Below are 12,593 nucleotides of genomic sequence, written 5' to 3'. Positions count from 1 at the left end.
CCAAAACACATAGGTAAATCTTAAGACTTACTCAGGCGAACTGGTGAAAATTGGATCGAAGACTCCCACCTCCGCCATGCAGGTTTAGAAATGTTTCTCTGTTGGCTGATTTTTTGCTTACAGTTCACTCACCGCTGCGTAGCTTCAACCTATCTCAAGTACCGTGTGTACGTGTATGGTCATTTTAGTGGTTTTGTTTCTTCTGGAGCTTTGCATCACAATGAGTGATGTTATGTGTATCAGACCTAAGGAACTTTTAAGTGCATCAATGAATAAGAAGTAGGACAACATTTTTAATGTTTCTACTGAGCATTCTGTTCAGTGAAGCGAAAAATGTAAAGACCTCTTCCAATAAAAAAAACCTGTTCACTAAAGACTTTTGAAGCGCTATGACGTTCTCAACATCGGAGGTGAAGGGACCTGTGTCTGCTGGAGAAGAAGGAATTCCCTATTACGTTTGTTTTGATGAACTATTTAATGAAATACAGGAGACCCATATTGCTACGTTTACATCTACATCCACGTGATTGCTCTGCAATTCACAATAAAGTGCCTGTCAGAGGATTCAATGAACCACCTTCAAGCTCTCTCTCTATAGTTCCACTCTCGAACGAAGCGCGGGAAAAACGAGCACTTAAATTTTTCTGTGCGAGCCATAATTTCTCTTATTTTATCGTGATGATCGTTTCTCTCTGTGTGGATGGGTGCCAATAGAATCTTTTCGCAATCGGAGCAGAAATCTGGTGATTGAAATTTCATGAGAAGATCCCGCCGCATTGAAAAACGTCTTTGTTTTAATGATTGCCACTAAAATTCACGTAGCATGTCTGTGACAATATCTTCCTTATTTCGCTATAGTACAAAACGAGCTGCCCTTCTTTGAACTTTTTCGATGTCATCCGTCAGTCCCACCTGATGCGGATCCCACACCGCACAGCAATACTCCAGAATAGAGCGGACAAGCATGGTGTAGTACACCTGTTGTACCTTCAAAGTGCTTTGGCAATGAAACGCAGTCTTTGGTTTGCTCTACCTACAACATTATCTATCTGATCGCTCCAATTTAGGTTATTTGTAATTGTAGTCAAAATGGTTCAAATGGCTCTGAGCACTATGGGACTTAACATCTGAGGTCATCAGTCCCCTAGAACTTAGAACTACTTAAACCTAACTAACCTAAGGACATCACACACATCCATGCCCGAGGCAGGATTCGAACCTGCGACCGTAGCAGTCCCGCGGTTCCGGACTGAGCGCCTAGAATCGCTAGACCACCGCGGCCGGCTGTAATTGTAGTCCCTAAGTATTTAGTTGGCTTAACAGGCTTCAGGCTTGTGTGACTTATCGTGTAACTGAAATTTAGCGGATTACTTTTAGTGCTCACATGACTAACTTCTCTCTGATCTGTATTCAGGATCAATTGCCACTTTTCGCACGATACAAATGTTTTATCTAAATCAAAGAACCTTCAACATTGCAGCGCGTCAGCAGTCGTTGGTTAATATATTAAAGATCAAGAAACCGCCTCGACTGCGAAAAAAGCACCTAGTGTTTACCGAGGTTTCGATGTAGATAACTACACCTTCTTCAGAACAATAAAACCCACAAGTGCCTAAAAACACCTTTGTCAATTATTAAAAGAACACCATGGCTATAAATTTATAAACGAAAAAAGGGAAACACAAACAGTACATATGTACAAGGTCTAAAACCGTTACTTAAGTTAATGGTGTAACCTCCACCTCACACCGGCTTAGGTTCGATGGGCCACGACCCTTCATACCCGTAAGTTAAGTAACAGTTTTAGACCTTGTACAGTCATGCTCAAAAGTATCCGAACTACCTGAATTGCATTTCGCCTGATTCACATACAACCCACATAACGCAACTGTCTAGCAGGTCCTCTAATCGCTCCTTGGTACAGTCGTTTGACTATTGAAAATGGTTCCAACAAGTCACTACCAGAAAACAATACTCTGTATCGCAATAACTCGAGATGTAAAGTAATACTACGATACTAATAATATCAGGGAACACCTTATCACAGGTAAGACTGTCCTTAAGGATTGTAAGCTCACATTTATTACAGTAAATGACATACCTGAAATGTTACCACTCTCATTATTACGTCAGATAGGTAATGCACGTAGTAAGTTCGTCGTATTCATGATTTCCTCTTCAAAGTAACATACCGTACTTATTATTTAACACAAAATGACATTAAAAATTTAAGTTATTCACGAGCAGCTAGTTGAGAATATGTATGAACTTCATATGGCACAACGAACCGTCTCGTTCCGCATATGGCTTTAAACCCAGGTCATGCAGACTAAACAAAGATTTCGTGACTGACGGAAACTAACAGTCATTCCTGATTAGGCATACAGAGAGTGATATACCTCGATTTTAGACAGTATCAATTAGCCACTTTAAATTACATTAAGCAAACATTTTTAGCGGACACGAGTTCCTACCCAGCTCCTATTGTCCCTGTTAACGAACTACGAGAGATGTTAAATATTGCTTCTTAACAAGTAACTTATTTGAAATACCGTTGGGTAAAGCTTTGTGTTGGACCAGGGATTCGAACCCAGAACCTAATCGGATAGATATCGAAGCACAATCAACTGTGACATATCGCATTTTCTCGGCAGTAGCTAGATGTTTTAACTGAAATGACGAGACGATACATTAATTGTTTCCTTCCCAGGACTCCAACCCGGCACCTATCGCTGATATATTCTAGAGAAAACAAACGTTAAATATGGGTTTGTTGCACCAGCAGCGACATGTGAGCATGTTTGAACTAGAAATAATATGACGAAGAGTTCAGTGCTGACTGGGAATAGAGCCCCACACATATCGTTGTTGACTACACGCAAAGAGACGTCAGCTACCGAATTTTTCTCCACCAGCAGCTCGGAATAACATCTTGTTGAACTTACAGTGATCTCGCGAATAGTTCTGTGTCTCCCTGGGAGTCGAAAACGTCAAATATCGTTAGTGTTGACAACGGATGAAAATACGAGGGTCGGTCAAAAAGTAATGCCTCCCATTTTTTTTCTACTTAAAGAAATTAAGTTAAGTGAAAAATTTGAATTTGGCGCCATTCCTCAAACCTTCTTCTGCAATCCACTGCAGTAGTAACTTCCTGTGTCAACAGGTGGCAGCACAGCAGAAGTTTGTAAGATGGCCGACATCGATGTTCGTTTGAGACAGCGTTGTGTGATTGAATTCTTGAATGCAGAAGGTGAAACGCCCATACGCATTCATGAAAGACTGAAGAAGGTGTATGGTGTTGTGACAGTGGATGTCAGCACTGTTAGACGATGGGTTCGTCGTTGTAAGGAAGCTGAAGGGCAAACACCGTTGACTGACGAAAAGCGGAGCGGCAGGCCGGTGAGTGCAGTGACTCCACACAACATTCAGCAAGTTGATGACATCATTCGTGGTGACCGTCGGGTGACTGCAGATGAAGTGTGTCGCATTATTTCTCTTAGTAAAGGCAGTGTGATCACGATTATTAAACAATTGGGGTACTCAAAAGTTTGTGCACGGTGGGTTCCAAGAATGTTAACCGATCAGAATAAAGAGGCAAGGAAAACAATAGCCTCCCAACACTTGCAGCGCTTCCGTTTGGAGGGAGATGAGTTTCTGAAAAAAATTGTGACCGGGGACGAAACATGGGTGCATTTTTTTGAACCCGAATCAAAGAGGCAGTCAATGGAGTGGCGTCACACAAGCTCGCCGAGGAAGAAAAAATTCAAAACTGTGCGATCGGCAGGGAAAGTTATGGCAACAGTTTTCTGGGATACAGAGGGTGTGATTCTGGTTGATTTTTTGGAGCAGGGATGCACAATAAATTTTGTTCAATACGTCACAACCCTCAACAAACTTAAAGCACGTCTTCAGCGAGTTCGCCCAACAAAATCAATGGCAGATGTTCTTCTTTTGCATGACAATGCAAGACCACACACCAGTCGTCGCACCTCTGACGAGATTGTCAAAATTGGATGGGAAGTTTTGCCTCATCCCCCATACAGCCCTGACCTGGCACCATCAGACTTCCATCTGTTCGGGCCACTAAAAGAAGCTCATCGTGGGATTCATTTTGAAGATGAGGAGGCCGTCAAAACATCCGTGCGTCAATGGCTTAGGAAGCAGAGCTGTGATTTTTACCGTGCTGGGATACATGCCCTTGTTCAAAGATGGACCAAAACTGTAGAGATGGGCGGAGATTACATTGAAAAATGACAAAATGATCCTCAATGTTGTGGTTTTCAACCTACGTAATTGCATTTAAATTTCCTGACAATTAAACGTAGAAAAAAAAAAAAATAGGAGGCATTACTTTTTGACTGACCCTCGTACATTAAATATCCACCAGCAGATAGGTGTTCTCATGCTAGATCTTGATAATACATGATGAAATCTTTAGTGCCGGGCCACGATTCGAACCCATTCACGCGCAATATGTGGAGATGTTGAGGAATCTGCAGTTTCGAACAAACAACAAATTGTAGCCGAGCTGTATTGTCACGAAGGGAACAAATTCCGCGTTAAGGGCGGTCTGAGTTGCATTCCCAGTTCAGAACCAATTTTATCGTCATACAGAAGCTCAGATAAAAGATGCAATAAGTGTCCTGTGACCATACATAGCGTTTGTTTCGTCACTAGAAATAAATAACTAGTATAAGAAAGGTTACTGGTGATAGAGTTTCTACATGTCGCCACTCCAGACTTTATTGTGGCTCAACCTAACGTCTACTTGGAAGAGAAGGAATATCATTTTTAAAGTGAATTTCAGACCAAAATGTCATTATATCTTCTTCACTTGGTGTAGCCAGAAGAGAATGGAATCTGTCTCTCCCTATCTAAAATCACTGACCGAAGTTGGAATCGAAACCAGACCTTAGATATATGAACCTCTCATCAGCCCAGCAGACCACCAGACCCTCTTCTGAGTGGCTCATTTTTCTATCATAACGCCGCTTTGCAGCAATGGCTGAATATTGTGACACACACATGCTCCGTGTATCAATTTGCAGCACCTTCAGCAAATTCGTTTACTTGGTTGACCGAATCAGCATGAACTAGCTGCCTCGGCTACCCAGTGCATACGTTCGACTTTATTTTGTAATCACCAAAATAAAATCACGTAACTGCCACCAACACAGAACTGCCAACAATGTAGGATGCAGAAATTTAAATAGGAAGTGTTCCTTTCGACTTGAGCTACTCTATTGCGCTATCTGTTTGTTGAAAACGTCGTGCAGTGCAAAAGAAAAGATATAACTGTTTGTCTATCATAAGTATTGACCTGGCCATATGCATTATCCCACAGCGCTGTGGTTTCTGAAAGATATACTGTGTTCGAACATTATGAAGTACCTCGAAGGAAACGATTTATTGACGCATAGTCAGCATGGGTTCAGAAAATATCGTTCTTGTTAAACACAACTAGTTCTCTATACCTATGTCAAATTAATTCTATATTTTTAGATTATCAGAAGGCTTTCGACCCCGTTCCTCACAAGCGTCTTCTAATCAAACTGCGTGCCTACGGAGTATCGCCTCAGTTGTGCGACTGGATTCGTGATTTAATGTCACAGTTCGTAGTAATAGACGGACAGTCAACGAGTAAAACAGAAGTAATATCCGGCGTTCCCCAAGGAAGTGTTATAGACCCTCTATTGTTCCTGATCTATATTAACGTCATAGGAGACAATCTGAGTAGCCGTCTTAGATTGTTTGCAGATGATGCTGTCATTTACCGTGTTGTAAACTCATCAGATAATCAAAACCAATTGCAAAATGATTTAGATAAGATACCTGTATGGTGCGAAAAGTGGCAATTGACCCTGAATACAGAAAAGTGTGAAGTTAATCACATGAGTACTAAAAGAATTCAGCTAAATTTTGATTACGCGATAAGTCACACAAATCTGAGGGCTGTAAATTCAACAAATAACCTAAATTGGAACGATCACATAGATTATGGGTAGAGCAAACTAAAGACTGCGATTCATTTGCAGACCACTTAGAAGGTGCAACAGGTCTACCAAAGAGACTGCTTACGCCACGCTTGTCCGCCGTATTCTGGAGTATTGCTGTGCGGTGTGGGATCCGCATCAGGTGGGGCTGACAGATGACATCGAAAAAGCACAAAGAAGGGCAGCTCGTTCTGTATTATCGCGAAATAGGGGAGACAGTGTCACAGACATGATACGTAAACTGGAGTGGCAATCATTAAAGCAAAGGCGTTTTTCGTTGCGAGGGGATCTTCCCATGAAATTGCAATCACCAGTTTTCTCCTCCGATGGCGAAAACATTCTGTTGGCACCCACCTACACAGGGAGAAATGATCATCACGATAAAATAAGAGAAATAAGGGCTCGCACGGAAAAATTTAAGTGCTCGTTTTTTCCGCGTGCCGTTCGAGAGTGGAATGGTAGAGAGACAGCATGAAGGTGGTTCATTGAACCCTCTGCCAGGCACTTTATTGTGAATAGCAGAGTAATCACCTAGATGTAGATGTAGACAGCATGGAAGCACCATGAACACACGATAAGAAAAATTAGGGCTCTACGGAGGTATACAGACAGACATTTGTCTCCGGCTGCACTTGCGGGTGGAACAGGAAAGGAAGTGTATTGTGCTGCGAATACATAGATAGAAAGATCCCTTATCATTTAGCTACAACATAGCGGGTCAGCAACTGAAAGCAGTTAATTCCATAAATTATCTGGGAGTACGCATTAGGAGTGATTTAAAATGGAATGATCATATAAAGTTGATCGTCGACAAAGCAGATGCCAGAGTGAGATTCATTGGAAGAATCCTAAGGAAATGCAATCCGAAAACAAAGGAAGTAGGTTACAGTACGCTTGTTCGCCCACTGCTCGAATACTGCTCAGCAGTGTGGGATCCGTACTAGATAGGGTTGATAGAAGAGATAGAGAAGATCCAACGGAGAGCAGCGCGCTTCGTTACAGGATCATTTAGTAATCACGAAAGTGTTACGGAGATGATAGATAAACTCCAGTGGAAGACTCTGCAAGAGAGACGCTCAGTAGCTCGGTACGCGCCTTTGTTGAAGTTTCGAGAACATACCTTCACCGAGGAGTTAAGCAGTATATTGCACCCTCCTACGCATATCTCGCGAAGAGACCGTGAGGATAAAATCAGAGAGATTAGAGCACACACAGAGGCATACCGACACTCTTTCTTTCCACGAACAATACGAGACTGGAATGGAATGGAGAACCGATAGAGGTACCCTCCGCCACTCACCGTCAGATGGCTTGCGGAATGTAGATGTAGATGTAAAACGTAGTCTTTGGTTTGCAGTCCCCACAACATGTTCAGTGAGTTCTTTCCAAATGAAGTTGTTCGTAATTGTAATTCCTAGATATTTACTTGAATTTACACCTTTAGGCTGCGTTCACACTGCCGGCCGGGCCGGGCCGGGCTGACGCGTACTGGCTCGGCTCGTGCCTAGCCAGCTCAGGCCGACGTGTAGTGCATTCACACTGCGCGCCGCGCCGAGCCTGGACGGCGAAATGGGGAAAAATCCACTTCTCCGATTTTCATGTTTTAAAAATTCTTAGCGGTGTATAAGACTTCGCCACATAGTTTTATGAACTTATTTTTTCCTTAAAAGCGTTACTTACGTCGTGAAAAAAGAAAAAGTCTACTTTCCGTTTCGTAACGCTTCCCAACCGATTTTGAAGAAAGTATGCTGCTAAAGAATCTGATTTTTGTACACGTGGTAGTGCAACATCTTAGCTTCGTATTGAATCATTTATCTTTCCATATTTCTTAACAGTCATTGTGAAATGATGCTATTTGTCAACGTTGTGCACTTGATTTACAAATCTTGTAGTGAAAAAGTTATGTAGTTGTTAGCTTACTGTCAGTTCCGTTTTAGACCATACATTGTTGGGAATGAAATGTAGCTAAAAGTACCAAAAAGTTTTTGAAATGATAATGATACTGATATCTGTCTCTGGTCTCAAGTAATGCGAGCTATTCAGTGGCGTCAGTGCCGCGTCTGCAAGCCACGGAGTTCGCGCGGTTACAGCTTGGTTTAGTGTAGTTATATAATGCAGCACAGAAAAAAAACTAATTACTAGCGATCAGCGCAGACCTAGTGCCGGCCCCTCTTATTATTTTAATGGTCTCATTCTCTAGATAAATCCAAATGAATAAGAATTTTTCCGTCGGCTACTGGACAATCATCTGCTATGCTTTTATAATTGGCCACACGTTGCATCACAAAAGACAAACAATTATTTGTCATCAACATCCTACAATTAGTATGATGTACATTTCGTATTTCGAACTAAAAGATAACTGAAGCGCAATTCTGTAGTCTCGTTGTCTACTTTGGCAGAAAAAATAATGGAGAGTTAATGAAACTACTATAGATCGGCACAGATGTGCGTTTCATTGTTCTTCATTGTTTTTTTTTTCTTCCTTAGCGGGCTGCGCTGCACTGTCAAGGTAATCCCCACTCTTTGGCTAAATGGCTGGCGGGAGGCCAAATAAATAAATTTAAAAAGATCCCCACCCTTCGACAGCTGACAAGCAAGTCAGTAGAAAACGCAGCTGCAGTCGACAGTTGCTCACCTTTAGCTAGTCTGTGCTGTCGTGTAGAACAATGTCTTCACTCTTTTATTGGTATTGTTTTGACTCTGCAGTAACTCGTCGAGTTTTGAAGTACGGAAGAACTAGGAGGTTATGGATTCATCCCATAAATAGCGACAGACATTTAGGAGAGTTTTTTTCTTTATATGAAGAACTTAAAAACTATCCTGAAAAATTTTATTCAAATTACAGAATGAATCATAATACATTTCAGTATGTGCTGCAGAACATTCAAGACAAAATTTCTAAACAGAACACAAATTTTCGCAGAAGTATAACAGCAGAAGAAAAATTGTGTATAACGATAAGGTAAGATTCGTTAGTACACACTTTTTGGTTTGCAGTAGAACTTTGTACGGCATTCACTACCTCCAATTAATTGTAGTCATGCTTTTGTATTTTAAATTTCACAAAAGCTTACCTCTGAGGGGAAGAGTGTTTATGGGACTCCTGAGAATCATTAGGAAGTAATTAGCTTCGTCATTTTGGGTAATGTCTTGCTGTGCCTTCAACGAAGAATCGCAGAAATACTCCTTCAGAATTTTCCAACTTTTTACTTCATGATGCAGCGCTTGGCAGTGGTAATGGTTCATCATGTGGAGCCACTGATGACCTCACAGAATTCTTTTCATTTCCTTGTAAGATAGACAGATTGATAGGCGAAGAGTTTTGAGATAATGCCCTTTGACTTAGTGGTTCTATTTCCACTGATAAGGAACTGCCACAGCACGACTTTACAATGCATTATCATCTGGTAGGGACACATTTCCGTCCCTCAGTGACACTCATATCTGTCTCCGTTTACAAGTAAATGCGAACTACTCAGTGGCGGCAATGCTGCGATCGCTGGCAAGCTATTGTTGTAAATGCATGTAAATACGGTAGATTAAATAAATGAAATAAAAGTAATTTCGCGTGTATCATCATAATAAACGTAATTTTTCCTGACTGATTGTGAAATGTGAGGTAACATCTTAAAATAAAAGACGTGTGCAGTCACACTTGTGATGAAAGCAGAAGGGAGACGAGTGGCGCGTGTACTGCAGAAGCTGTAGTGCTGCTCCACAGGCTCGCGCCTGCGGTCGGCTCGCGCCGGCAATATTAAACACTCGGAATGTCGCCGGCTCGGCTCCGGGAGGCTCACGCCGTGTCGGCGCGGCCCGGCCGCCAGTGTTAACACCGCAATTCAAAACCATGTGTTTGATATCGAAGCGGGCGGCGGCCCGGCCAGGCTCGGCTCGGCCCGGCCGGCAGTGTGAACGCAGCCTAAACGACAGGAGCATTTTCAAACAACCTTAGATGTTTCCTAAATCGTTTATAGAGATAATGAACAGCAGAGAGCCTTTAACATACCTTGGGAAATGCTAAAAATTACTTCTGCTTTACTTTATGACTTTCCGTCAATTACTACGAACTCTGACAGGAAGTCACGAATGCAGTCACGGCAATACGTTACACAACTATCTAGAACTTTTTTCGTTGTCCTCAGATACGTAAATTTTTGAGAAAGATCGTTTTTTTGTTATGGAGTCTTTAGTTTAGAGTGACTATGGAAAAGCCCTCTCTCCGCGTCCCGTCCGTCAGCCTTCACTATTGTTTACCGCCCTGGAGCAGAGGGGCAGAGGGGTGAGCCGCGAGTTGCGAGTCCGGCCGCTGGCGGCGCTAGTGAGGCACCAATGGAGCGCGACGCTGGCGCAGCACGACAGTCGGCTGCCGACCGCCCAGCTGTTCAGACGCGCGTGAGAGGCAACTGCTGCAGCGGTGAGTGTCCTCGCGGCTACCTAGCCAACTGCAGCCAGATTAGCCACGCATACCGCCGCACCCTTTCTTTTGACAGCTGGAGGGAATTTTCTGTTTGTATGGAACGAAGCGGTGATCCATTCGAGGAAATTAGTTATCGATACTACATTCTAATTTTAGTTCTCCCTGTAGCTACACACTTGGCAGATATAACGTTCTTCAATATCCCACGCATGTCCTTCCTCATTCCTTTCGCTATCTTGTGTGGGTGACTACTTATGTATGTGAATGTTCTGCTGTTTAACTGAGTGATAACGTGCTTGCATACCATACAGTGGGCCCGGGTTCTGTTCGCGGATGGGTTGGACATTATCTCCATTCCTGGACTGGGTGTTGCGTTATCCTTCTCATCATTTTATCTTCATCACCGGCACGCAAGTCGCCCAGTATGGCATCGAGTGAAATAAGATTTGCACTCTGCAGCCGAACTTCCCCGGTTGGGGCTCCTGGCCAACAATGCCCCACGAGCAGTTTTTAATGTATGTGAACTTACCATTCCTCGAGAAGACGATATCTAACAAAAAATCTCATTAGGGAGAAGGTTGTTGTTGTTGTGGCCTTCAGTCCTGATACTGGTTTGATGCAGCTCTCTATACTACTCTATCCTGTGTAAGCTTCTTCATCTCCCAGTACCTACTGCAGCCTACATCCTTCTGAATCTGCTTAGTATATTCATCTCTAGGTCTCCCTCTACGATTTTTACCCTCCACGCTGCCCTCCAATACTAAATTGGTGATCCCTTGATACCTCAGAACATGTCCTACCAACCGATCCCTTCTTCTAGTCAAGTTGTGCTACAAACTTCTCCCCAATCTTATTCAGTACCCCCTCATTAGTTATGTGATCTACCCATCTAATCTTCACCATTCTTCTGTAGCACCACATTTCGAAAGCTTCTATTCTCTTCTTGTCCAAACTAGTTATCGTCCATGTTTCACTTCCATACATGGCTACACTCCATACAAATACTTTAGAAACGACTTCCTGACACTTAAATCAATACTCGATGTTAACAAATTTCTCTTCTTCAGAATCGCTTTCCTTGCCATTGCCAGTCTACATTTTATATCCTCTCTACTTCGACCATCATAAGTTATTTTGCCCCCAAAATAGCAAAACTCCTTTACTACTTTAAGTGTCTCATTTCGTAATCTGATTCCCTCAGCATCACCCGACTTAATTCGACTACATTCAATTATCCTCGTTTTTCTTTTGTTGATGTTCATCTTATATCCTCCTTTCAAGACGCTCCTTTCAAGCGAGAAGGTAGCAGAAGGAATACTTAATAACGTTTTTGAAGGAATTATTGGTTCCCTTTGAAAATGGACAAATAATTCTTCGAGTTCTGGATGAATGTATTTTACAATGTATTACATACAAATAGTGATTATATATTGCATCGAAGAGCACATTTTAACCCTGTGGTGCATGAATTTCACTGCAGTGCACACCTTCTAATGGTCAATTATCTGGCGTTTTCGATCAGTCATGAGACTGCAAACGCATGCAGGACACAACACCAGTAGGGAGTGCCCATGCAGTGAACTGTGTGCATTTGCAGCCTCAGGACTGATTGCAAATGGCAAAGAAGCGACCATTAACAGCTGTCCACTGTAGTGGACGCTATGCGCCACAGGGTTACAGTTTCGTACACACCAGTACAAATGTTCTAATGTTTCCTGTTCATGTTACACGACAGAATTCATACAGTAGTCAGCTTCGACCCATAATCGTTCGAACATGCCCCTGTCAATGTTCAGAAGCGTGGCATCGATACGACTGAGCAGTTCAGTGAGTGTTGTCAGCGTAGGCGGTACGTACACATTCTTTCACATATCCCCAAAGAAATATATCGCAAAGCGCCTTAAGGGTATCTTGAAGAGTGCCAAATCAATATGGACGCGACTCCCAGTGCACCTGTCTGGAAATCCTTCTTTCAGATGGCGACACATTGCCCTGTGCCAATGAGGTGGATCTCCGTCTTGTTGGAATACGAAATTTTGGATGTTCCCTGTTAGTTTAAAAAATAACCAGTCTTGCAACACGTGTATGTCCCGAACGACTGGAAAAAAGCGCAGGTGACGCCTGTATAAAAGAAGGGTAGGACGGATCCTCAAAATTACAGACCAATATCCTTAACATCG

At 42.5% G+C, this 12,593-nt stretch overlaps 1 protein-coding gene across 3 annotated transcripts in view; it reads left to right on the top strand.

Annotated features, from left to right (window-relative positions):
• Nucleotides 1-10,315: 10,315 nt before the first annotated feature.
• LOC124551019 (retinol-binding protein pinta-like) overlaps nucleotides 10,316-12,593 on the top strand; it is a 259,822-nt gene continuing 257,544 nt past the window's right edge. Inside the window, exon 1 of one of the 3 annotated variants that reach the window (XM_047125865.1) lies at nucleotides 10,316-10,410. In XM_047125865.1, the coding sequence (XP_046981821.1) occupies nucleotides 10,326-10,410 (85 nt within the window). In that variant the 5' untranslated portion in view covers nucleotides 10,316-10,325. The remainder of the gene's footprint in view (nucleotides 10,411-12,593) is intronic. The other 2 variants (XM_047125867.1, XM_047125866.1) reach the window with 2 other exon arrangements.

The sequence above is a fragment of the Schistocerca americana genome, chromosome 9 (genome assembly GCF_021461395.2).
Source record: "Schistocerca americana isolate TAMUIC-IGC-003095 chromosome 9, iqSchAmer2.1, whole genome shotgun sequence".
Lineage (NCBI taxonomy): Eukaryota > Metazoa > Arthropoda > Insecta > Orthoptera > Acrididae > Schistocerca > Schistocerca americana.
This window is presented reverse-complemented; position numbering and strand designations above follow the sequence as displayed.